Raw genomic sequence first — 25,029 nt, 5'->3', positions numbered from 1 at the left:
GGCTACATCAGGGTCCCCAACACGGTGGGCCTCATTGTGCCCACTGACAACTTTTTCTGGTGCCCACCAGTTGTTCTTTAAAAAGTGGGTAGGACCAAGTAGATCTCCTGCCCAGCAGGGCTTCTGATTGGCCACTGGAGATCTGGTGGGTTGTGCAGATTAAAACAACATTGTTTCAACAGCAACTGTTGGCTTTACTGTCTCTCACTCCTCTTACCCACTGTATTTGTTTTTATTGCTATTATTATTACTTCTCTTCTACTGTGCACTTCAGCTTCCTCTGTGTGTGGTTTTGCAGGGGCCATTTTGTATTTGGTCCCATCTCCCCTGGCGGCCATTTTGTGGGTTTTTTGTTTTTTGTTTTTAAAAATGTATTTATTGGATTTTCTGTACAGTATCATTACACCGCTTAACAATCTCCGAAATAATATTAGACAAGACATAAGTCTCAAACATCTGATTTTAGTTTGATGTTATACAGTGCTATTACGCTTTTATCTTAAACTTTTTCCTAATATTGCTAGCCTAGTTCCCATTAATTTCTATCTTCTTTATCTTCAGCCAGTTATATATTACTTCCCATTTTTCCCAGTATATTTCTTCCGGTCTGTATTATAATTCCATATTTACTCTATCCATTTCCGCTACTTCCAGTATCTTATATTTTAATTCCTTTATTGAGGGCAAAATGCTCGATTTCCACCTTTTTGCAATCAAGATTCTTGAAGGGGGCCGACTTGGTAATGGGTTGGCACGCATACCTTTGGTATGGTAAAGATAAAATTCATTCAAATTTCCACACGCACATAATTAGAAAGGGCTCTGATTAGAGTCTGGAATGTTGTAAAGAAAAACAATTATAATAAGCTACCATTATGGATCTCACCCTTGGAGGCATTTACGTTACCTTCCCTAATACTTGGCAGAAGGAAAGAGATATATGAAAACCTATTAACAAAAGAGATGGAATTAAAATCGGAAGAATTGTTATCAAGACAGAAAATCGAACTGTCATGGTGGGATAAGAATATAATATTAACAAGATATAACCTAGACAAAAAATAGGTTTTTATAAGAGCCAAACGAGTGATAAATTAATTTAAAAAATGGATAAAAAATTCCTGGAAGACTGTAGTTTGGAGGAGGGGATTAAAGATCCCAAATCAAGGTGGGAGAAGGAACTGGGTCATACAATAGATGAGAATAGTTGGCTCAAGGTTTGGAAATCAATCAATCAAATTGTCAAGAGCAGTACCATACAAAGAAAATATATACAAAATGTATTACAGGTGGCATTGGACACCGAACAAAATCGCTAAATGCTTCCCTGGCGCCACTAATAGATGTTGGAGATGTAGGAAGAATGTAGGGACATTCATGCATATTTGGTGGAAATGTGACAAAGTTCAGGATTTTTGTAAAAAACTGCAGGGAATATTAACAAAAACTTATAAAATTAAATTACCACTACTACCAGAGATATATCTGTTAAATATGATTCCGGATGCAATAAAAAAAACATAAGCAGATAATTATATATATATACTAACCGCGGCCATTTTGTGGTTGAGCCCACCGCCCGGTGTCAAAATTCCAAAGCTTCCCACAGGCTCAAAAATGCTGGGGACCTCCGGGCTACATAATTCCCCAGTCTTTTTAAAAAAAATGCCTTGGGTGGCGCAGGTGGGGATTTTGCATTGCTTTGAGCTGTGATTAGTGCCCGGAAAGTAGGAGAAAAATAGTTGGCGCTTTATGGGCCAGTTGAAAATACAAACCCAACATCCTGCGGCAGAGAATGACTGTCCCGGAAATAGATACTTTTTTTGGCGTCTTTCTCTGGGTGTGTTCATAAATACTAAGTGGACTGTGAACTGAGCCAAGGGGAGCCCAGGTATCTCACTAGACGTCCTTTGCATTCTTTGTTATTCTGGTTCGGTTTTGTCAGACTACAGAACTCACTGGATATTGGTGGGCAGAGCCTATTCCTTTATTGAACATATGTCTGCCCCCCCCAAGCTACAGTTTATAGGGTTGCCAACTCTGGGTTGACAAGTTCCTGGAGATTTGGGAATAGAGTCTGGGGAGGGTTGGATTTGGGGATGGAAGGGACCTTACCAGGGTGTTAATGTCATAAAATCTACCCTCCAAAGCAAACATTGTCTCCAAGGGAACTAATCTTTGTAACGTAGAAATTCGTCATTGTAATGTATTGAACGTGTTATGTGAATCACTCCATTGACATTCCATGTTAAGCTTGAGCCGAGCAAAGGCTCCTCTGAACGGGACTCCTATTGGTCGCTCCGTAACAGCGACCAATCAGAACTATCACTGTCCCCTGCGAGGGAAGCAAGCTCATTGGACTTTATCCCTACAACCCCATTGGTTGATTATTGTAAATAGGTGTGGCTATGTTAGCCCGGGAATGCTTAAAAGGTGCCTAGCTCCCAGTTGTTTCTTGTTCTGGTTATGAATGCGTTTAAGTGCTTGTTCGTTACTTCAAATAAAGCTGAATCACTTTTTGCTGAAATCACTCTCAGACTCCTTGTTAGCGTGATCTAACAGTCGTGATTCCAGGAGATCTCCAGGCCCCACCTGGAGGTAGGTTGGCATCCCTAACAGCAGATCTAGATGGCTTGTGTCTGTATAGGTCTGGTATAGTTGAAGTCTTGAGATGCTTGGATTCAGGGGCACACCCATGCCAAACACAGGCTTGTCATCTGTGGGTTGGGAAATGCCTGGAGATTTTTTTTTGGGGGGGGGGTTGGATCCTGTGCAGGACGAGGTGTAAGGACGGGAGGGCATGATGCCACCGAGTCCGCCTTCCAAAGCAGCTGTTTCCTTGAGGCGATCCGATCTCTGTCACCTGGACATCAGCTGTAGGAGCCGGAGATCTCCAGCCACCACCTGGAGGTTTGCAAAACACCACTGAGTCCAGCAAGAGAGCCAAACTGAAGCAGGACAGATTGCAAAGTCATACTTAACTTCTAGATTTTTCGGGGCTCCACCACTGAGACAGTGCGCTGAAGAAGTTAGAGGAAACAGACGGCAACCCAGGTGATCCGCAGCCCCTTTAGTTGTGACTGCGTTTAGAGACAAAGAGGGAGTGGTTAATAACTTCTGTGAAAAAGGACCGTAAAAGAAAATACTAATTCATTTTAAGGATACTATTTGTTGTCTGGTAGCCAGTTTGGTGTAGTGGTTAAGTGCGCAGACTCTAATCTGGGAGAACCGGTTTTGATTCCCCACTCCTCCACTTGCAGCTGCTGGATGACCCTGGGCAAGCCATATAGTTCTGTCAGAGCTTTCCTTCAAACAGCAGTTCTTGGAAGAGCTCTCTCAGCCCCACTGACCTCACAGGGTGTCTGTTGTGGGGAGGGGAAGGGAAAGGAAACTGTAAGCTGCTCTGAGACTCTGAGTGATCCTCCTCCTCCTCCTCTTCTTCTTCTTCTTCTTCTTCTTCTTCTTCTTCTTCTTCTTCTTCTTCTTCTTCTTCCTCTTCCTCTTCCTCTTCTTCCTCTTCTGTAAGGTTTTTTTTGGGTGGTTTGCATACTTGCATTCGCTGTACATCCATTGGTGGTTGACTACTATCTGGAGGTTGGCAGTCCTAGACTGACCCTTTCTATTCTGATGCATCTGGAGAAACTGCTTGACCTGCGATTGTAGGAACAGGGAGGGGGGGGGAAGTGTATCGAAAAGCAAAACAAATGCTAAGACCCCAAAGGGCTACTGGATTCTTGACTGACATGAGACGTTCGGTGTGGTACAGCTGCATAGACTTCTACCCACCCAGGTTTATGACTACTTAACATGCTTTTGGGGGTGGGGAGGGGAGATAGAAACTGACAAGCGGCGTGCTTAAAAACATTGGCCTCATTTATCACGGCAAAAGAATCCTTTGAATTTCTTCCCGACGCAACATTTCTGGGGATGGACAGCTCCTCCACTCTGGAGGGACGGAGATCTTCCCGCAATATGAATTATCCCATACAAAATGCACCGGTACAATGCGCGATCATAGGGAACAACAAAGGAGCGCCTTCGTTCTGATAACTCTCTGGCGCTTAACGTTTGTCTGCAATCATCTCTCTCCCTCCCTAGCCAAACATGCAAAAGATAAAACATGCATAATAAAGAGTGGCTTCTATCTGCGAATGAGACACTTGTTTGGTCTCCCTCGCCTTTGTGCGTTACAGAGCCCGGGGAAAAGAGGCAGAATTGTTAATAGGGCCTTTCATCAGCAGCAATGCCTTACTTACTGGAAGGCTGACATCAGCATACCCTGAAGGGGGGCTGTTGCCAGGCCCAAGACCTTTGGTGGGGCCCAGTGCCACTGACCCCCACCCCATGCACCTCCCCTGTCTATCATTGTCATCGTCATCATCATCATCATCGTATGGCAGTGTGTGTAGTATAACCAGGAGATCCTAAGATTGTCTGGCAGCGAGACGTTCTAGCTCTTTTAGTGTGATGCACCACTAGGTGGTGAGCTAGAGCCAGTTTGAAGTAGTAGTTAAGAGCATCTGGGAGAACTGGGTTTGATTCCCCACTCCTCCACATGCAGCTGCTGGTGTGGCCTTGGGTCAGTCACAAGTTGCTTCAGAGCTGTTCTCTCAAGGACGGTTCTCGAAAGAGCTCTCTCAGCCCCACCCACCTCGCAGCCGGTGTCTGTTGTGGGGAGGGGAAGGGAAAAGAGATTGGCACGGTGGCACAGTGGGTATATCCCACTGTCTTAACATCCGAACTGTGTCAGTTCGAGCCCCACGCTGGTGTGAGCAGCCAGCCTGTCGTCCCCAGCTCATCGTCCACCCAGCGGCCACATGACCCCGGAAACATCTTTGGACAGCACTGGCTCTTCGCCACATGACCGGCCACATGACCACGGAAACATGTCCCTGGCAGACCCGGCTAGTGGATGCCGCTGGGGGTGTTGCTGCCGTTGCCACCCGGGGCGCCACCGTTGTGCACCATCCCCACACTCCTTCTCAGTTTCCCTTGCTCGAAAGTCGGTCAAATCCGACTCTAGGGTTGCGGTGCTCATCTCCGTTTCCAAGCCAGCACTGTCCGGAGATGTTTCCGTGGTCATGTGGCCGGTCATGTGGCGAAGAGCCAGTGCTGTCCAAAGATGTTTCCGGGGTCATGTGGCCGGCATGACTAGACGCCGAGGTGCACGGAACGCTGTAACCTTCCCACCAAAGCAGTACTGATTTATCTACTTGCAATTTCTTGCTTTCGAACTGCTAGGTTGGCAGGAGCTGGAACCAGAGACGGGAGCTCACTCTGTCTTGCGGCACCCGGGTCTCGAACTGCTGAACTACCGACCTTCCAGCCTGCAGTTCAGCGTCTTAACCACTTGAGCCACCGCAGCTCCTCCTCCTGGTGTCTACTGAGTGTTTTTAGACAGTGGGTATGGCCTGCAAGGATTCTCATTGGCCGTTGGAGATTTCGTTGGCTGTGCAGCAGCTGTAACCATAGTTCCCATAGCCACCAAAGCAAAATGATCTTCCCCGTGCGACTGCAGGTGACCGTGGCAGCCATTTTGTCCCTTGCCGTGCGTCCTGCAGCAGCCCTTGGGTAGCAGCCATTTTGTGGCTTCTAACGCCACACTGTGTCAGAATTCTAAAAGTGTCCTCAGGCTCAAAAATGTTGGGGACCCCTGGCTCCTAGTGTCCTGGCCCCACTGCTGGACCTCCTGATGGCCCCTGGTATTTTTGGCCACTGTGTGACAGAGTGTTGGACTGGATGGGCCATTGGCCTGATCCAACATTGGCTTCTCTTCTGTTCTGATGTTCTTATGCCTTTCAAGATTTGAAACTGCCCTTGATTTCAAGAACCATTTGCCGTGTGGCTCCCAGATCTGTTTTTTTCCTAATCTTTCACACCCAAAACTCCATCGCACTCATGGATCGAGTTTCACAACTCAGAGCTGGCTAGCTGAAGCCTAAATAACAGCCCGGAGGCATTGGATGTAGATTCATTTCTGAAACGAAAGAGGTCCGGACGCCCCCTGGGAAACCCAAGCCTACTCCTCTGATTCCCTGGAACGGTGGTTTAATTAGCGGCTTAATTACCGAGAGCCCAACACTCCTGCTTTCTTGAGCATCCGTGTCAGACGCGCAAGAAATATTTGAGAATTCAAACCTGTCAAACGAAGGCCAAGAGGAACGAGACTCTCCAGTTTCATCCATCTTAGCAACTTTGCATGAAGGAGATTTTTTTGTGCGTGTAAAAAAACACATTTGCCGTCTCGATCTTCCCTGCGATGTTTCCAGGAGATACGGGAGGGACCACGGGGTGTGTGTAAAAAATGTTGTGCCTCGTTTGTTTATCCAGTTAATCTATTCCTACTCTGCATGCCAGATATTTATGAGTTATTTATAGGTTTGCAATGAACCCTACTGGGAGAGAATTAGGTCAGAATTCTAATTCCTTTGTTAAGATGGGTAGCTTATTATCTCATTCCACCGTGATACATTTCACTCATGTGGGCGTTCGGCGATGCAAGGCCGGAGCACAATATTTATGTTTTGGAAGAGGCGGTTGGATCCCTTCTGTGACTGCAAGAGCTCTCAACCCTGATCACCTTTTGCTTTAGATCCACACCCTGGTGTTTTTACAACCCTCCTCCAACACTGGGGCCCTGCCTGGCCCTTAGGGACCCAGAGAACTTTGCTGTGATTGTGAACACCAGCTGAAGTAACCATTTTCGACTGCCGTAATCCAATGTGAGCCAAGCCCCAGAACTCTGTCTTGGCACCATCCAATTTGAGAAGCTGCCCAACAAATACCTTCTTTCTGCTAAGATGGCTTATCTCTCCTTATATATAATTGAATAGTGGGTGCCAAAGTTCTAATTCTAAAATGCACTCCCTTAGTGTATGGCTGATGGCACTGCTCCTCAGCATATATCGCCACCAATCAGAAGGCAAAGCCCGGGTCCCGCCCACACCACAACTGCTGCAACAACCTGGTCTTTTGCATATGGAAGCTGATTGGACTTCACTCCATTCCACACCTCAAACTCCCCCCCCCCGCAAGGCAGTTGGAATGTCAGTTGCATATGGAACCTGCTGTATTCTGGTGGTGCGCAGGTCCCAGGTTCATGTTTTAAAAGCAGACTGACACTGTTTGCCCAAAGCCAGAGCACTCTCCCAGAGCCTCTTTCTAGCTCCCGTTGTATTTATTTCCACAACGGGCCTTATTTCTAGTAAGAACATAAGAGACACCAATGTTGGATCAGGCCAAAGACCCATCCAGTTCAACACTCTGTGTCACACAGTGGCCAGAAATACCAGTGTCATCCGGAGGTCCACCAGTGGGGCCAGGACATTAGAAGCCCTCCCACTGTTGACCCCCCCCCAAGCACCAAGAAGACTTGGTCTTCTTGCCCCAGAGCCCCTATCTATACCTTGTGGCTAATAGCCACTGATGGACCTCTGCTCCATATGCTTATCTAATTCCCTCTTGAAGCCGTCCATGCTTGTAGCCGCCACCACTCCCTATGGCAGTGAATTCCAAGTGTTAATCACTCTTTGGGTGAAGAAGTACTCCCTTTTATCCGTTCTAACCCGACCGCTCAGCAATTTCATGGAGTGCCCACGAGTTCTTATATTGTGAGAAAGGGAGAAAAGTACCTCTTTCTCTACCTGCTCTATCCCATGCATAATCTTATAAATCTTATAACCCCCTAAAAGGGGGTTAGACAGATTCATGGATTCATAGAATCATAGAATTGCAGAGCTGGAAGGGGCCATCCAGGCCATCTAGCCCAACCCCCTGCTCAATGCGGGATCAGCCTAGACCATCCCCGACAAGTGTTTGTCTAGCAGCTGCTTGAAGACCACCAGGAAGGGGGAGCTCACCACCTCCCGAGGCTGCTGATTCATCTGTTTCACAACTCTTGACTGTGAAAAAAGTTTTTCCTAAAATCCATCCAGTACCCGCCTTTAATCTGAACTTGGAAGGGGTTCAGAGGAGCACCAAAATTGTTCATTACTTGTGATGTATTTTTACTATTTTGTATTGTTCTATTGTTTTATTCGGCGATATGCCTTGTAAGCTGCCCTAAGCCTCTGGGGAGGGCGGGATAGAAATGTAAATAATAAATAAATAAATAAATAAATTTAGAGCCAGTTTGGTGTGGTGGTGAAGTGCGTGGACTCTAATCTGGGAGAACCGGATTTGATTCCCCACTTTTCCACTTGTACCTGCTGGATGACCTTGGGCAAGCCACAGTTCTGGCAGAGCTGTTCTTGAAAAAGAGCAGTCTGAAGACTGAGGCAGGGAACGGCATACATCCCTCCACTTCTGACATCATTAACAGGCATTCTCAGATCTTGCAAACTGAGGGTCAGGACTTCCTTGGTCAAGTGGCTACTAGCCATGGTGATTAAAGGGAGCTTCCATCTCCAGAAGCAGCACCCCTCTGAATACCAGTGCTAGGATGCAACATCAGGGAAAGGCCTTGATTTCTATGTTGTGCTTATTTAGCACTCCAGGGCCACTGGTTGGCTGCTATGTGAAACTGAATGCTGGACTAGATGGACCACTGGTCTGATCCAGCAGGGCTCTTCTTAGGTTCTTAGAAGACTAACTAGGGTTGCCGGGTCCTTACCTGCTGCCGGAGGGGGACTTGGGAGAACATTCGAGGGATAGGTAGGGATGCTGTCGATGCAATGACTTCACTTCTGCAAGTGACATCATCGCAGCGGCGATGTCAGGGCGACACTCTAATTTTGGGGCAAAACTCTATGGCAAAATGGCTACAAACCATAGAGTTTCTCCCAAAAAGTAGAGCATCACCCCCAATGCTGCCAATGCGATAACATCACTTCCGGACGTGACATCATTGCATCAGCAGCATCACAAAGGGAGGTCTTTTTGAGGGTGGGGTTTCCCCCAATGGCCAGTTGGCCAGCAGCAGGTCCAGGTTCACAAAAGTGAGGGATCTCCCACTCCCAGGGGTCGTTTCGTAGAAAAAGAGCTAGGGGAACTCATTAGCAAAACTCATTAGCATATGCCACACCCCCTGACATCACCGGAAGTGTGTCATAAGGCCACACCCCCTGACATCACCGGAAGTGTGTCATAAGGCCACACACCTCGCCCCAAACGGTCCCGGTCGCCGCCGCCGGCCTTGCAGCTCCACTGCCGAGCTTCATGAGGGGCCTGGCGGTGGACCTGCAAGGCTGGCGGGAGTGCAAGGAAGCCCCGGAAAGGCCCTCCCTGGCCCAGGCAGGCAGGGGTGGGGAGAGGCAGGGAGGAAGCAACTTACCCTCCCTCTTCTTCTGCCTCCTCCTGGCTGAATGAGGGCCGGAAGCGGGGCGGCCAGAAGCAGGGGGCGGAGCTTCGTCATGTGCCCCGCCCCCTGTACCTCACCCGGGGGAACTGCAATCCCCCGCGATCCCCCCAAAATGACCTCTGCCCACTCCCCACCCCCAGGGGCTAGCAAGCCAAGTCTAACAGATCCGTACACGCAACGTCTACTTTATCCAGCAAGAACTCGTCAAGGTTCCCAGTTCCTCTTACCACCAGGGCTATTTTTGGGCAGGAACGCACAGGAACGGAGTTCCAGCTAGCTCCTGAGTTGGCCACACCCATCAGGAACTCATTAGCATAATAGGCCACACCCAATGACAGAAACTCATTAGCATAATAGGCCACACCCAACAGCAGAAACTCATTAGGACTGTCTACATTAGGGGTGTGTGGCCTAACATGCAAAGGAGTTCCTGCTATAAAAAGGCCCTGGGTTTTGACAACAAACAAGGTAAACATAATAAGAAGCAAAAGGTGAGTGTGTCTGGATGACCACACTTTTGTGAACATGGGGTGTGTGGCCTAATATGCTAATGAGCTGTGCTCTCAGGGGTGTGGCAAATGAAATGAATTTCTGCTGTTGGGTGTGGCCTATTATGCTAATGAGTACCTGCTGAGCTTTTTCTACAAAAAAAAGCCCTGCCTACCCCTATTTTTTGTGATACTTTTTTTGTATCCAGAGATGCCGGGACGTGAAACTCTGGCCCTTCTTTGTTGATTTCTGTATAGACTGGAGACAGAAGACCAACATCTCACTGTGACATATACTAGGAAGTGCATATGCCAGTAAGCTTTGGGACTTCCCATGACAATCCTACACTCTCCTCCTCACCTTCTCATTCTCTTGTAATCTCCTGATCTCTGACCTCTCTGCCCATCACAGACCGGTTTTGTAGGCATATCTCAGTCCCTCCAGCTGATGTTACTTGTTTGAATGCCACTAGTTTACATCAGTCTTGAATAAGACACTTTTTTTGGTTCTTGTTTTTTGCTACTAGAGAAACTGGAGGTAGAATGCAGATTCCAGCATCAACTAGAAATGTGTTTGTTGAATTAAACTGTTCCGTTTCTGTCACTTAGATCCTACAGGCTTTTTGTGATTGTGTTTTCTCGGTGCAATTGCATCATGCAGTTTTGGTTGAAAGCAGATGATATGAGGGTGTCTCTCCCCCCCCCCCCGGTTCAAAATACATCTCAATGCCACTGTCTTTTCTGAGCTAAAATAGACTGCATAGACATCTGTGGAAGTTTGCTAATCTATTAGTCTCTCTCGATTGGCCTCAGAGACATCTTTCTCTCCCAAAGCGGCAACACTTTGGGAGAGAAAGCAGTGGCGCAGGCAGTAGAACGCCTGCTTTAAACATCTGTGAGCAGCCATTGCGGCTGTTCGAATACCACCGTGGCCGGAGTGAGCTCCCGGCCTTCATCCCAGCTCCCGCCAACCCAGCGGGCCGAAAGCTAATTAACACCTGTTGCAAGTAGGCAAATGGGTACCTACCCTTAGACGGGTAGGGGGCACCCACCTCTGTCGGAAAGAAGATATGGTGGAGAAATGTGGATGGAGTGGTGATGCGGACAACACCATGGCGGCGGCGGCAGCGTGACATCGGCGGCAGAAACGGCAGCGGCGGCTCTGATGGAGTGGAGCGGAGCGATCCCTGGTGGCCAGGGGGAACATCGAGCGACGGCAAGCGGCAGAAGATCGAGGCGCGCAACGATGACGCAGGCACGGCGGTGCCTGATGGACGGAGCCAGCCAGCGTCCTCGGAAGCTGTGCGCCTGCGTGGTACTGCTGTGATCGCTGAGCCGGGGGGTGAAGCCGCGCCGCGCCGACCCAAAAAAAAGTTGCCGAGGAAGGAGACGCCGTGCTGAACCAAGGAGAAGAAGGCATATTCCGCCAGAAAAAGTGGGTGCTGGTAGGTTTGTCCCACCCCCCCTCCAATGTGGCCCAAGATAGGAATAATCAAGTCATTAGGACGACAAATTGTGAGCCACCCAGAGACCCCTTCGGGGGTTAGGGCGGGATATCAAGTCTAAGGTAAATAAATAAATAAATAAAATAACACTTTTGTTCACACCAGGTCCATGGGAGAAAAGTCTATTTTAGCAATATGTTCCCAGGTGAAAATCCAATTAACTTCCCACATGTTGCAACATGAGAACACATCGGATCTTTCCAGAGGACCACCAATATAACCATTTTTTAGGGGGTAGGAGAGGGAGAAAATTGCTTGAGTTGTGAATGGAAGGTGATATGAACCCCGGGGGGGGAGGGGTTATCTGAAAATGCTGTGTCAGTAGGGTTGTTATTGGCACTATACAACGTACAGCATGAGGTAGACCAACTTCTTGTCCTTAAGCAGAACACAGTTTGTAAGTGCATGAAGGCTTTTTTTTTGGGTGGGGAGGGACCAATAATATCAGTTCTAAAAGATACGAACATACTCACACACATACACGAGAGAGAGAGAGAGAGAGAGAGAGAGAGAGAGAGAGAGAGAGGGAGCGCATCAAGTATCCCATTAAGAACCAAAAAGTTTAAGAAGAGCTAAGTGTACAGGCCCAATAAGTCTGTTAGGTAAAGGTAAAGGTTCCCTTGCTCGAAAGCCAGTCGAATCCGACTCTAGGGTTCTGGTGCTCATTTCCGTTTCAAAGCCGAAGAGCCAGCGCTGTCCGAAGACATTTCCGTGGTCATGTGGCCGGCATGACTAAACACCAAGGTGCACGGAACGCTGTTCCCTTCCCACTGAAGTGGTACCTATTTATCTACCTGCAATTTCTTGCTTTCGAACTGCTAGGTTGGCAGGAGAATAAGTCTGTTAGTCAAGGTGAAAACACTAAATATGGAGAGATATACAAAAATATGCATGCATTTATTACAAACTGGATTAAAAACAGATCTTGCCCATGGCAATAGCCTCAATTAAGCCTCAAATTTTACAGTAGCAAACTAAAAATGGCCATTACTGGCCCTGACCATATATGTTTCAGCCCATCGGCCTTCCTCGGCGCTCAAACAAATGATCTTACAGAATGGCTCCTGACGTTACAATGCAACAATAATTTCTTATAGATTGACCAAGATGACATTTTTATGATTATTGTCTGTGATCAAAGGCAAAGATATTAATCAGAGGCCTCATTCTCAATAGTTTGCTGCCGTGGTCAGATACATTTCCCTATAGTGTACCTTTCTCGCTTGTTCAGAAAAACTGGATGCAGCCAGGAGCCAACAGTGATGTAATAGTGTTTTTCAATGCAAGGAGGACCATATTGTCATGCAATATCCTCTTATGAAAATGGGCTTTAATGGACACATGTGAAGTACCACACACAAACATGCAAAGGGTTCTAGTAAAAAAACCCCAACCCTCTGCCTGTGTCATTGCAGCCCACCCAGTGTGTGTTGTAATGATTAATATAGTTGAAACAGTATTTCCTAGGATGTATATCAAACCTGTAATAACCACTGGCCTTAGGGTTGTCACCCTCCAGACGGTAGATGGAGACATCCTGGAATTAGAACTGGTCTCCAGACTTTAGAGATCATAGAATCATAGAGCTGGAAGGGACCTCCAGAGTCATCTAGTCCAACCCACCCTGCATGACGCAGGGAATTCACAAATACCCCCCTACACCCCCAGTGACCCCTGCTCCATGCCCAGAAGTTGCTGGGGATTATTAGGAAGGGTATTGAAAACAGATCAGCCAATATCATAATGCCCCATATAAATCAATGGTGCAACCTCATTTGGAATACTGTGTGCAGTTCTGGTCACCACACCTTAAAAAGGATATTATAGCTTTGGGAAAAGTGCAGAAAAGGGCAACTCAAATGATAAAAGGGTAGGAACACTTTCCCTATGAGGAAAGGTTAAGGCGCTTAGGGCTCTTTATCTTGGAGAAATGACGACTGAGGGGTGACATGATTGAGGTTTATAAGATTATGCATGGGAAAGAGCAGGTAGAGAAAGAGGTACTTTCCTCCCTTTCTCACAATACAAGAACTCGTGGGCACTCCATGAAATTGCTGAGCGGTCGGGTTAGAATGGATAAAAGGAAGTACTTCTTCACCCAAAGAGTGATTAACACTTGGAATTCACTGCCACAGGAAGTGGTGGCGGCTACAAGCATGGACGGCTTCAAAAGGGAATTAGATAAGCATATGGAGCAGAGGTCCATCAGTGGCTATTAGCCACAAGTTATAGATAGGGACTCTGGGGCAAATGATGCTCTGTCATCTTGGTGCTTGGGGGGGGTCAACAGTGGGAGGGCTTCTAATGTCCTGGCCCCACTGGTGGACCTCCTGATGGCACTGGTATTTCTGGCCACTGTGTGATACAGAGTGTTGGACTAGATGGGCCTTTGGCCTGATCTAACATTGGCCTTATGTTCTTATGGCAAAAAACAAAATAAAACAGGATCTCCAGTCAAACTGGCCTGGGGAAAAATTGCTTCCTGGCCCCAATATGGTGTTCAACATTTCCCTGGACATGTAAGAAAGGGCCACAGTTCCCCCTGGAGAAAATGGCTGCTTTAGAAGGTAGGCTGTATGACATTATACCCCACTGAGGTCCCGTCTCTCCGTAAACCCTGCTCTCCCCAGGCTCCGCCCCCCAAAAATCTCCAGGAACTTCCAAACCCAGACCCGGCAACTCTAACTGGCCTGGTTGCAGTGTATGGTTAAATGAGATTCTCCGGGTACCCATCATGGAAAGGTTTTTTTGGAAACAGCAAAGGATCCAGGGATGTTTCAGAAGTTCTCCTCATTTGAAATTGTCCCTGGATTCTGGAATTCAAAACCGCCTGGTTTCACCCCCACCCCCAAAGGGGAATCAATCTATGACTGAAGAGGCCTCCACTGATGTTTCTTTTTCATTTCCAAATTTTGCGCAGAACACTTTCATTGTGCAGGCTGCCATGCCATTTCCTTTGGGCCATTTGAATCTTCTTGGCCCCCTCATCAGAGCTTGGAGGCTAAGCAGGGTTGGCCCTGGTTAGTGCACCAAGGGACATCGGGGTTGCTGTTTAGAAACAAGCAATGACAAACCACCTCTGCTCATCTCTTCCCTTGAAAACTCCATGATCCTTGGATCACCATCAATGCTCCCTCTTAGCTGTGGAGTCTTGTGAGCAAAAATTCTACTTTGTGAGCTACCGGCATTAAAGTTGTGAGCGAGTGATTTGGCTGCTGCATAAATGAGTTTGCTCTGGAGCCATCCTTCCTGAGCGAAGACAAAAAAGTGTGAGCCAGAGGCTAAAAAACTCTGAGCTAGCTCACACTAACTCAGCTTAGAGGGAACACTGGCCATGAGTTAGTTGTGACTTGATGGCACACAATTATCATCATTATATATGTGTGTGTGTTTGCGTGTGTGCATTTGAAAGCATTTTTGGCCCCGGTCACACGGGAGGTTTAGGGCCGGAAGAGGGCCGGATCTGGGGCGCAGCAAACGGACGCGGTCCCACCGCAACATCTGGGAAGCGGCGAGCACCCATCCCTGATCCGGCCCTTCAGGCCAAAAATGTGCATACAAAAAGAACCTGCCAAAGAGCAGGACTTACTGGAAATGCCGCAGCAAACGCGGCCGTGGGATCACCGGCACATCCATCGTCAGGAGCATTCGAGGCTCCTGGCCGACCTGCGCATGCGCACACATGCGCAGCCGGCTGCCTCAGTCTACCTTCAGTGGCTTCCTCCCCGGCATCTGATCATGCCAGGGAGGAACTGCGCGGCGGCTCAGGTAGGGCTGCCAACCCCCCCGGTAGGGCGGAATTCCCCCCGCCCCGGAGGCCCGTCACCCGAGCCATTTGGCCAAATGGCGTGGCTCCGCCCAGCGTGTGACGTCACTTCCGGTGACGTCCTGGCGGCGCGCGCGCATCCCAGAGCGGCTCCCGGACCGGCGAGACGATCCCCCGCCGGTAGGGAGTTTTGATTTGGCAACCCTAGGCTCAGGGGATCTGTGTGATCCCGCCGCCGCGTGTCTCTTTTGGTGCGGCTCTAAAGAGCCGCAGTTTGGCCGCGCTTCCCCCGGGCCCATGTGGCAGGGGCCTTTAAATATTTTTTTATTGTTTACCACCTTGGGGATCCTAAATTGGGTGGAAAGGTGGCATAAAAAAACTATTTTAAATAAATAAATAAATAAATTGGTATTTCTGTTACAGAGTGGAGATATGTTTATACGGGCATGCAGTGGGAATAGTTTCCATGTAACACATTTATCATTGATTGATTGATTGATTCATTCATTCATTCATTCATTTGTTCATTCATTTGTTTGTTCATTCAAGTTAAAATGCTTGGGCCTATTTAGCTTGGAAAATAGCGGCTGAGGGGTGACATGATCGAAGTTTATAAGATTATGCGTGGGGTAGAGCCGGTGGAGAAAGAAGTACTTTTCTCCCTTTCTCACAATACAAGAACTCGTGGGCACTCAATGAAATTGCTGAGCGGTCGGGTTAGAACAGAGAAAAGGAAGTACTTCTTCACTCAAAGAGTGATTAACACATGGAATTCACTGCCACAGGAGGTGGTGGCAACTACAAGCATGGGCGGCTTCAAGAGGGAATTAGAAAAAACATATGGAGCAGAGATCCATCAGTGGCTACTAGCCACAAGGTATAGATAGGAACTCTCCATCTGGGGCAAGTGATGCTGTGTATTGTTAGTGCTTGGGGGGGGGGGCAGTGGGAAGGCTCCTAGTGTCCTGGCCCCACTGCTGGACCTCCTGATGGCACCTGGTATTTCTGGCCACTGTGTGACACAGAGTGTTGGACTGGATGGGCCATTGGCCTGATCCAACACTGGCTTCTCTTACGTTCTTATACTGTTCAAGTCATTTGTACCCTGGCTTTCTCCACGGTGGGGACCCCAAGAAGCTTATATTGTTCCCCACTCCTCCATTTTATCCTCACCACAGCCCTATGAGGTAGATCAAGATGGGTAGTCATGTTAGTTTACCTGTAGCAGTAGAAAAGAGCAAGAGTCCAGTAGCACCTGAAAGACTAACAAAATTTGTGGCAGGGTAGGAGCTTTCATGAATGACTGTTCATGTCTTCGGATACAGCTAGAATGTGAGTCCACCAGTCCTAATATCCATTCCGTATGGCTAAATGTGGTGCCTCCCATGGAGACAGATCAAGATGGGTAGTTGTGTTAGTCATGCCGGCCACATGACCACGGAAACGTCTTTCGACAGCGCTGGCTCTTTGGCTTGGAAACGGAGATGAGCACCGCCCCCTAGAGTTAGATTTGACTGGCTTTCGAGCGAGGGGACCGTTACCTTTACTAGCAGTAGAAAAGAAGAATAGTCCAGGAGCACCTTAAAGACTAACAAAATATGTGGCAGGGGAGGAGCTTTTGTGAAAATCTGAAGAAGTGAGCAGCAATTCACGGAAGCTCATCCCCTGCCACAAATTTTGGTTGTCTTTAAGGTGCTGCTTAGGAGCTGCGGTGGCTCAAGTGGTTAAGACGCTGAGCTGCAGGCTGTGGAAGGTCAGTAGTTCAGCAGTTCGAGACCCGAGTGTGCCACATGACGGAGTGAGCTCCCGTCTCTAGCTCCAGCTCCTGCCAACCTAGCAGTTCGAAAGCAAGAAATGGCAAGTAGATAAATAGGTACCACTTTGGTGGGAAGGTAACAGCGTTCCGTGCGCCTTTGTGTTTAGTCATGCCGGCCACATGACCACGGAAACGTCTTTGGACAGCGCTGGCTCTTCGGCTTTGAAACGGAGATGAGCACCGCAACCCTAGAGTTGGATTCGACTGGCTTTCGAGCAAGGAAAACCTTTACCTTTAAGGTGCTACTGGACCCTTACTCTTTTCTCCTGTGAGGTGGGTTAGGCTGAGAGAGTTTCCACGTAACACGTTCAGGAATGTAGTTTTTTGTAAATGAGTCCCGATCTATGCTGTGCTGGGATAATCCATATCTGGAGTCACGTGAAAACGCTCCAGTCAGACCAGAATGTGTTATATAGAAGAGAGGGGGTTGCTTTTGGATTTTGTTTGTTGAGAGCCAGTTTGGTGTAGTGGTTAAGTGCGCGGACTCTAATCTGGGAGAACCGGGTTTGATTCCCCACTCCTCCACTTGCAGCTGGCTGGATGACCTTGGGCAAGCCATAGTTCTGTCAGAGCTGTTCTCTCAAGGACAGTCCTGGAAAGAGCTCTCTCAGCCCCACCCACCTCACAGGGTGTCTGTTGTGTGGAAGGGAAGGGGAAGGAGTTTGTAAGCCACTCTGAGACTCCAAGTGAAGGGTGGGGTATAAATCCAATCTCTTCTCTTCCTCTTCTCCTCCTCAAAAGTTCTCTTGTTCCTTTCTGCTAATATTCTGTTCCTCTCCATCCCAAATGCTCGGTTTATGGGCTAACTTACCATTTATTTTGTGCTCCGCTATGTTCCCCTTAAGGGTAATTATGCTTGAAGGAGGGCGGGCGGGGGAGAGAGAGAGAGACTTATTCTAAGCAAACATTCACTTCATTAGTATCAAATTGTGCCTCTCTCTCTTTTTTTTCTTCCCTCATTGCGTCCTGCAGCAAATTTGGCAATTCAGTTGCAAAGTGCCCAACGGGGATCTCAGCGTGAACTCTCTTAGTTAGTTTTGCTTCTATCGCTGGAGCTCCAGTCGCAGCAATCCTTGCCTTTAAGCGGAGAGCTCAGCCGCCTCAAAGTCTAACCTTGCCAGCGGCTTGTTATGGCGAAACTGCTGATGTCAGCTCTTTGGGGGTATTCCCTCCCCCTTCCTCCATGTTTGAAGTCTTAAAACAATCCGTCTCACGCTACTTTCTCTTCCCCTCCCCTCTCACAGCTGCAAGTGGAAATCACTGATGCCAACGGCAAAAGTATAGAAGGTCCGGTCCCTCTCGACATCGTCATTATCGACCAGAATGACAACAGGCCCATCTTCCGGGAAGGACCGTACATCGGTCATGTCATGGAAGGGTCTCCGACAGGTAAACTGGCTTCAGGAAAATGTCTGTCGTTTGTAGCCTTCTCCTCCCAAATCTGTGCTTACTTATACAACTTGGAGAGCTGTTCCTCTAAGGCTCGTTGTTAGTTGTGATAAGTATGGTCCGTACCACTTTGGCGCCGCTTCGGTGGGAAGGTAACAGTGTTTTGCGCGCTTTGGCTTTTAGTCATGCCGGCCACATGACCATGGAAATGTCTTCGGACAGCGCGGGCTCTTCGGCTTGGAAACAGAGATGAGCACCGCAACCCTAGAGTCGGACTCAACTGACTTTCGAGCAAGGGAAACCTTGGCCTTTACCTTTGTATGGTTTGATTCCATCAGTGGTCTTCAGAGGGCGGGTTGTGATCCTGCAGTGGGTGATGGAGTGCCGGCTCCTAGGTTGTGAAGATCTATACCGCTGCAATGTGTCCTGCTTCTTTGGAAGGCTCTTACTGCTAGTGTGAAGGTCAAGCCACAGCTGACTTAAGGTGACCCCATAGAGGTTTTCACGGCAAGAGATGAGCAGAGGTGGTTGGCCATTGCCTGCCTCTGCATAGCAACCATGGACTTCCTTGGTGGTCTCCCATCCAAGTACTAACTGGGGCCAACCGCGCTGAGCTTCTGATGAGATCAGGCTAGCCTGGCCTATCCAGGCAAGAGACGTTCAGAGGTGGTTGGCCATTGCCTTCCTCTGCACAGTGACGCTGGACTTCTTTGGTGGTCTCCCATCCAAGTACTAACTGGGGCCAACCGCGCTGAGCTTCTGATGAGATCAGGCTAGCCTGGCCTATCCAGGCAAGAGACGTTCAGAGGTGGTTGGCCATTGCCTTCCTCTGCACAGTGACGCTGGACTTCTTTGGTGGTCTCCCATCCAAGTACTAACCGGGGTCAACCGTGCTGAGCTTTTGAGATCTGACGAGATTGGGCTAGCTTGGGCCATTCATGTCAGGGTTTGCTGCTAGTGTACATGGGTAGAAAGGCCGTGTCCCAAGCGTGCCCTTTGCACACACTCTGAGAGAAGCAGCAGGGGGGATGAAATGAAGTTTCTCAGGGATGCAGAAGATTCTTCCACGGTTTTGACTCCGTGGCTCGGTCCTCTTAAGTATGATGCACCATCTGGGACTTGGTTTGTGTCTCTTGTACCCATTTACCTTGGTCTGCTATCTATAGTCCAGTCTTTGATAACCCGTGAAGATAGATCTCCAACTCTTCCTGGCTTATGACTCTGAACCCTACGCTGAACATGAGTCAGCAGTGTGATACAGCAGCTAAAAAGGCTAATGTGATTTGGGGCTGTAGCAACAAATGTAAACCGCTCTGAGCCCCACTAGGGGTCATGGGCGGTATATAAATCACATGTAAATAAATAAATAAAGTATAGTGTCCAGATCATGCAAAGGGATGATATCGCTTTACTGAGCTCTGGTTAGACCTCACCTAGAGTACTGAGTTCAGTTTTGGGCACCACAATTTTAAAAGGTTATAGACAAGCTGGAACATGTCCAGAGGAGGACAATGGAGATGGTGAGGGGCCTGGAGACCAAGTCCTATGAGGAAAGGCTGAAGGACCTGGGTATGTTTAGCCTGGAGAGGAGACAACTGAGAGGTGATATGATAGTCATCTTCAAGTACTTGAAGGGCTGTCATATAGAGGATGGTGCAGAGTTGTTTTCTGTTGCCCCAGAAGGTCGGACCAGAACCAAAAGGTTGAAATTTGGCTAAACATTAGGAAGAACTTCCTGACAGAGCAGTTCCTCAGTGGAACAGGCTTCTTCGGGAGGTGGTGGGCTCTCCTTATTTGGAGGTCTTCAAACAGATTCTGTGAACTGAGGCAGATCACGAGAAGGGAGGGCAGGAAGGGTTGCCTCAGTGCTTAGTTCTCGTGGCCTTTTCTTACATGCCCAGGGAAATGCTGATCACCAGTTTGGGGTCAGGAAGCATTTTTTCTCCAGGCCAGTTTGGCTGTAGATCTCGGAGGGTTTTTTTTTTTTTTTGGTAAACAAATTTTATTTTCTCAGGAATACAACATATAAAACATTTCATTCTATCAATTGTCTACCCCATTCCCAGTTCCTCCCCTCCCTCCAATGGCTTCCCACAATGCTTCCACCCCTGCTCCAAATTACTTCATATCATCAACAATATCAGTTTTTCATCATTACAATCTAAAGATAACATCGTTTGACTTAATATTGATCTAAACATATTAAGTTTTGTTTCACATCCCAGTTCTTTTCCAGATAAATTTTAAAATCATTCCATTCTCCAAAAAACTCATCGTCTTCTTTGTTATTCAGTTTTTTTGTAATCTTATCCATTTGTGCCATGAACAGAACTTTTTGTATCCATTCTTCAACCTCTGGTACCTTTTCCGTCTTCCAAAACTGAGCATAAATCATTCTCGCTGTCACTATCAGGTACCAGAGTAAAGTTTTTTTAGTCGTATTGACTTCTTCCATTTTGAGTCCCAAAAGCAGAATTTCCGGTGCTTTTTTAAAAGAACATTTCAGTATTTTTTGCATTTCATTGTGGACTTTTGTCCAAAAGTCTACAGCTTTCTCACAAGTCCACCACATATGATAAAATGAGCCCTCATGCCTCTTACATTTCCAACATTTGTTTGACATATTTTGATTCATATTTGCAATCTTCTTAGGTGTCATGTACCACCTATACATCATCTTATAACAATTTTCTTTAACATTAGTACATGTCGAGATCTTAATAGAGTTTTTCCACAAATATTCCCAAGTTTCCATATCCACTTCCTTATTCATATTAATAGCCCATTTTAACATTTGTTCTTTAACAGTTTCATCTTCAGTATACCATTTTAACAACACCTTATACATTTTAGAAATATTTTTTCCTCCTCCACTCTCCCATACCTTTTCAATTTCATTTTTTTCCTCTCTAAAACCATAGTTTTTTTTGTCAGATCTAAAAAGATCATAAATCTGCATATATTTCAACCACTCATATTCATATTCAATTTCATTCTGCTTTTTCATTACCCACTCTGTTCCCTCTTTTTTAATTAAATCTCTATATGGCAACCAGTCTCTACCTCGCTGTCTTGAGTAAGATATCAACACTTCTACTGGTACAATCCACAATGGTCTTAAGTCACTCTGGTACTTCTTATATCTTGTCCATACCATATACAAAGCTTTTCTCACCAAGTGAAGTTTAAAAAAACTGTCCATTTTTATCTTGTCATACCATAAATATGCATGCCAGCCAAATCTACAATCATGCCCTTCCAACCCCAACAATCTGTCATTTTCAAGCTTCACCCATTGATCCATCCATGTTAGACAAACCGCTTCATAATATAGTCTAAGATTTGGCATTTGTAGACCTCCTCTTTCTTTGGCATCACAAAGTATTTTCATTTTGATCCTTGGTTTCTTGCCTGCCCAAACAAATTTTGACAACTCTTGTTGCCACTTGGCCAACAAATCCGTTTTATGCAGAATTGGTATTGTTTGGAACAGGAACATCAAACGTGGTAGGACATTCATTTTTATAACTGATATTCTTCCCATCAGTGATAAGTTCATTTTATCCCATTTCTTAAAATCTTGAGTCAGCTTAGTCCATAATTTCTCATAATTATTCTTATATAGGTCTATATTTTTTGCCGTTAATTCAATTCCAAGGTATTTTGTTTTTTTAACTACTTCACATTGTACCAGTTCTTGTAGTTCCACTTGTTTTTGTTTGATCATGTTTTTACATATAAGTTTTGTTTTATTCTTATTTACGTAAAAGCCGGCCAATTCTCCAAACTCCTTTATTTTTTGAAAAAGCAATGTCAATTTTTCTGTTGGGTTTTCCACCATAAACATTACATCGTCTGCAAATGCTCGATATTTGTATTGGTGTCCTTTATGTGTCAAGCCCTTTATTTCTTGATCGTACTGTATTTTTTGTAAAAGTATTTCCAATACCCAGATAAATAATAACGGTGATAACGGACAACCTTGCCTTGTTCCTTTCTGTACTTTGAAGTTATCTGTCAGTTCTTTATTCACATTTATTTTAGCTCTTTGTTCAGAATAGATAGCTTCAATACAATTTCTAAAATGTTGTCCCGCTTCAATCTTTTCCATCATCTGGTGCATAAAATTCCAATTAAGATTGTCAAAAGCTTTTTCTGCATCAACAAACAGAAAAGCTACTTCTTTTTCTGGGTGCTTTTCATAATATTCAATTGCGTCCATTACTATTCTTACATTGTCTCTAATCTGCCTTTTGGGTAAAAAGCCCGCTTGATCTTCAGAAATTACCGTTTGTAAATAGTTTTTCACCCTTTCTGCAATAATTTTTGCAAAGATTTTATAATCGTTGTTCAAAAGAGATATTGGCCTGTAGTTCTTTACATTTGTTGAATCTTGTCCTTCCTTTGGAATCAAAGAAATAATTGCTTCTTTCCATGAGTCCGGCACCTTTTTGTTTTCTCTTATTTCGTTGGTTAAAGCTTCCAGGACCGGGGAAATTTCTTCTTTCATCTTTTTGTAGAATTTCGCTGTAAATCCGTCCGGCCCAGGCGCCTTCCCCAACTTTGTCTCTTCTATTGCCTTCATCACTTCTTCTTTTTGAATTGGACCATTTAATAAATCTTTGTATTCCTTACTTATTTTTGGTAGTGGAATCTCCTTTAAATATGTTTTAATCTTCTCAAGATCAACTCTAGTTGTTTGGAATAGTTTAGCATAATACTTGAAGAAACATCTCTTTATTCCATTAGGATCAACGAACTCTTTTCCATCTTCTATTATTTTGGTTATCATTCTTCTCTCTCTTCTAGCCTTAAGTTGCCAAGCTAAGTATTTTCCCGGTTTGTTCGCCCCTTCAAAAGATTTCTGTTGTAACTTCTTTAAATTCCAATACATTTCCTGATTCCAAGTCTCATTCAGTTGTTCCTTCAGCAACTTTAATTCTTTAATAATTTGCTTTTTTCCAGGCTTCTTTTTTAATTCCTTTTCTTTCTGAGCAATTTTTTCTAACACTTCTGTTTGTTTTTGAAGTTTTTCCTTTTTTTGCTTCACGTTTTGCGAGATGAGAATTCCTCTCATCACCGCTTTATAAGCATCCCATACAATCTGTATCGGTGTTTCTTTATTTAAATTTTGTTGAAAGAATTGTTTCGTTTCTTCCTTTAACATCTCAATTACCGTTTTCTTATCCAACAAGTCTTCATTAATCCTCCACAGAAAGGGTTTTTTCCTTTCTGTGGAACTCCATACCACCGGATTGTGATCTGAATTACATCTTGGCAAAATTTCAGTCTTATGTGTTTTCATTGATAATTCTTCAGACATCCAAATCATATCAATTCTGGAAAAAGAGCAATGTCTATTGGAATAAAAAGTAAAGTCTTTCTGCATCGGGTTCCATTTCCTCCAAACATCTTCTAATTTTTCTTGCTTAACTAATTCAAAAAAATTCTTTGGCAATTTTCCGCTGAATTCGTTGTCCTTTTGTGGTTTTCTGTCTAGACGATCTATTGTCCCATTAAAGTCTCCGGCCATAATAACTTGCTCATAAGTCAATTGTTGTAATTGGTCAGTTATATCCTTAAAAAATTTTTCCTTTGCTCCATTGGGTGCGTACACGTTGATCAACAATGTTTTTTTCTGCTGAATCATTAATTCCACACCCACGTATCTGCCATCTATGTCCTTAAAAATTTCTGTAGGTTGTAACTCCTTCTTCACATATGTCACAACTCCTTTTTTCTTGTTTGAGGCCGCAGAACAAAATTCAATTCCAAATAAAGCATTCTTTAAATATTTTATATCCTGTTTTCTAATATGTGTTTCTTGCAAGCATATCACGTTGCATTTCTGTTTCTGTATCCAATGATTGATTCTTTTCCTCTTGTTTGGTGAATTTAATCCATTAACATTCCATGACAACAATTTGTACTCCATTATGCGTTTTATTTTAAAGTTCTCCAAAGACGTCCGCATTGTCCGCCTTAAATTTATAAAAGTCCATCATCGATCTGATCTGAATCCTCCCACCTTGATACGTAAAGGATAAACCTTGTGGAATCTCCCATCTATATCTGATGCTCAAAGCTCTGAGTTTGTCCGCCAAGGATTTATACCTTTTCCTGTCTTGCAGTATTGTTCTTGGGAGTTCTCTCATCACCATAATTTTGTTTCCCTCTATTACAAAAGGGACGTTGAATTGCTTCTTGAATATCTCCTCTGTTATTGATCTTGTTACAAATTGTACAATTACATCCCTTGGTAAATTCTTCTTTTCTGCAATTCTGGAGTTCACTCTATAAATCAAATCAAAGTCTGAGTCCATTGACCCTTCCTCCTCGCCCAGAAAAGCCGTTATCACTTCCATCATTTTTTCTTTTAAGTTCTCATTCTCTGTTTCCTTAATGCCTCTGAATCTCAGATGAGTCTGCATCCTTCTGAACTCCATCATTGTCTCTGATCTTGTAATTTGTTGAGTCAAAGAATCTTGTTTCTCTTCTATTTTTTGTATCTTCTCCTCTGTCTCTGTAGTCTTGGTTGCATTTGCTTGAACATCCTTCTTAACTCCTTCCATTTCTTGCTTGATTGAAGTTATTTCTGTAGTAACCAATTCCTTCAATGCTGTTATGTTCTTCTCTTGGACTTCTTCTAGATGTTTCAGATGAATCTGAGTTTGCTTCTCCAGTTGGTCCCCCAATGTTTTTTCTATCTGCTCCCCCATGGCTTGTATTGCCTCTGTCATTCTCTTCTCCATTGCTTCCATGGAGGC

At 45.6% G+C, this 25,029-nt stretch overlaps 1 protein-coding gene across 1 annotated transcript in view; it reads left to right on the top strand.

Annotated features, from left to right (window-relative positions):
* LOC107114121 (cadherin-13-like) overlaps positions 1–25,029 on the top strand; it is a gene marked incomplete at both ends in the record, with an annotated part of 218,917 nt that overhangs the window by 78,529 nt on the left and 115,359 nt on the right. The window contains one exon of the mRNA XM_015415560.1: positions 18,118–18,262. Coding sequence (XP_015271046.1) covers positions 18,118–18,262 — 145 coding nt within the window. The remainder of the gene's footprint in view (positions 1–18,117; positions 18,263–25,029) is intronic.

This window comes from Gekko japonicus, unplaced genomic scaffold (genome assembly GCF_001447785.1).
Source record: "Gekko japonicus isolate JY-2015 unplaced genomic scaffold, Gekko_japonicus_V1.1 scaffold1895, whole genome shotgun sequence".
NCBI lineage: Eukaryota > Metazoa > Chordata > Lepidosauria > Squamata > Gekkonidae > Gekko > Gekko japonicus.
Note: the sequence above shows the minus strand (reverse complement) of the source record. Positions and strands in the feature narration are given on the sequence as shown.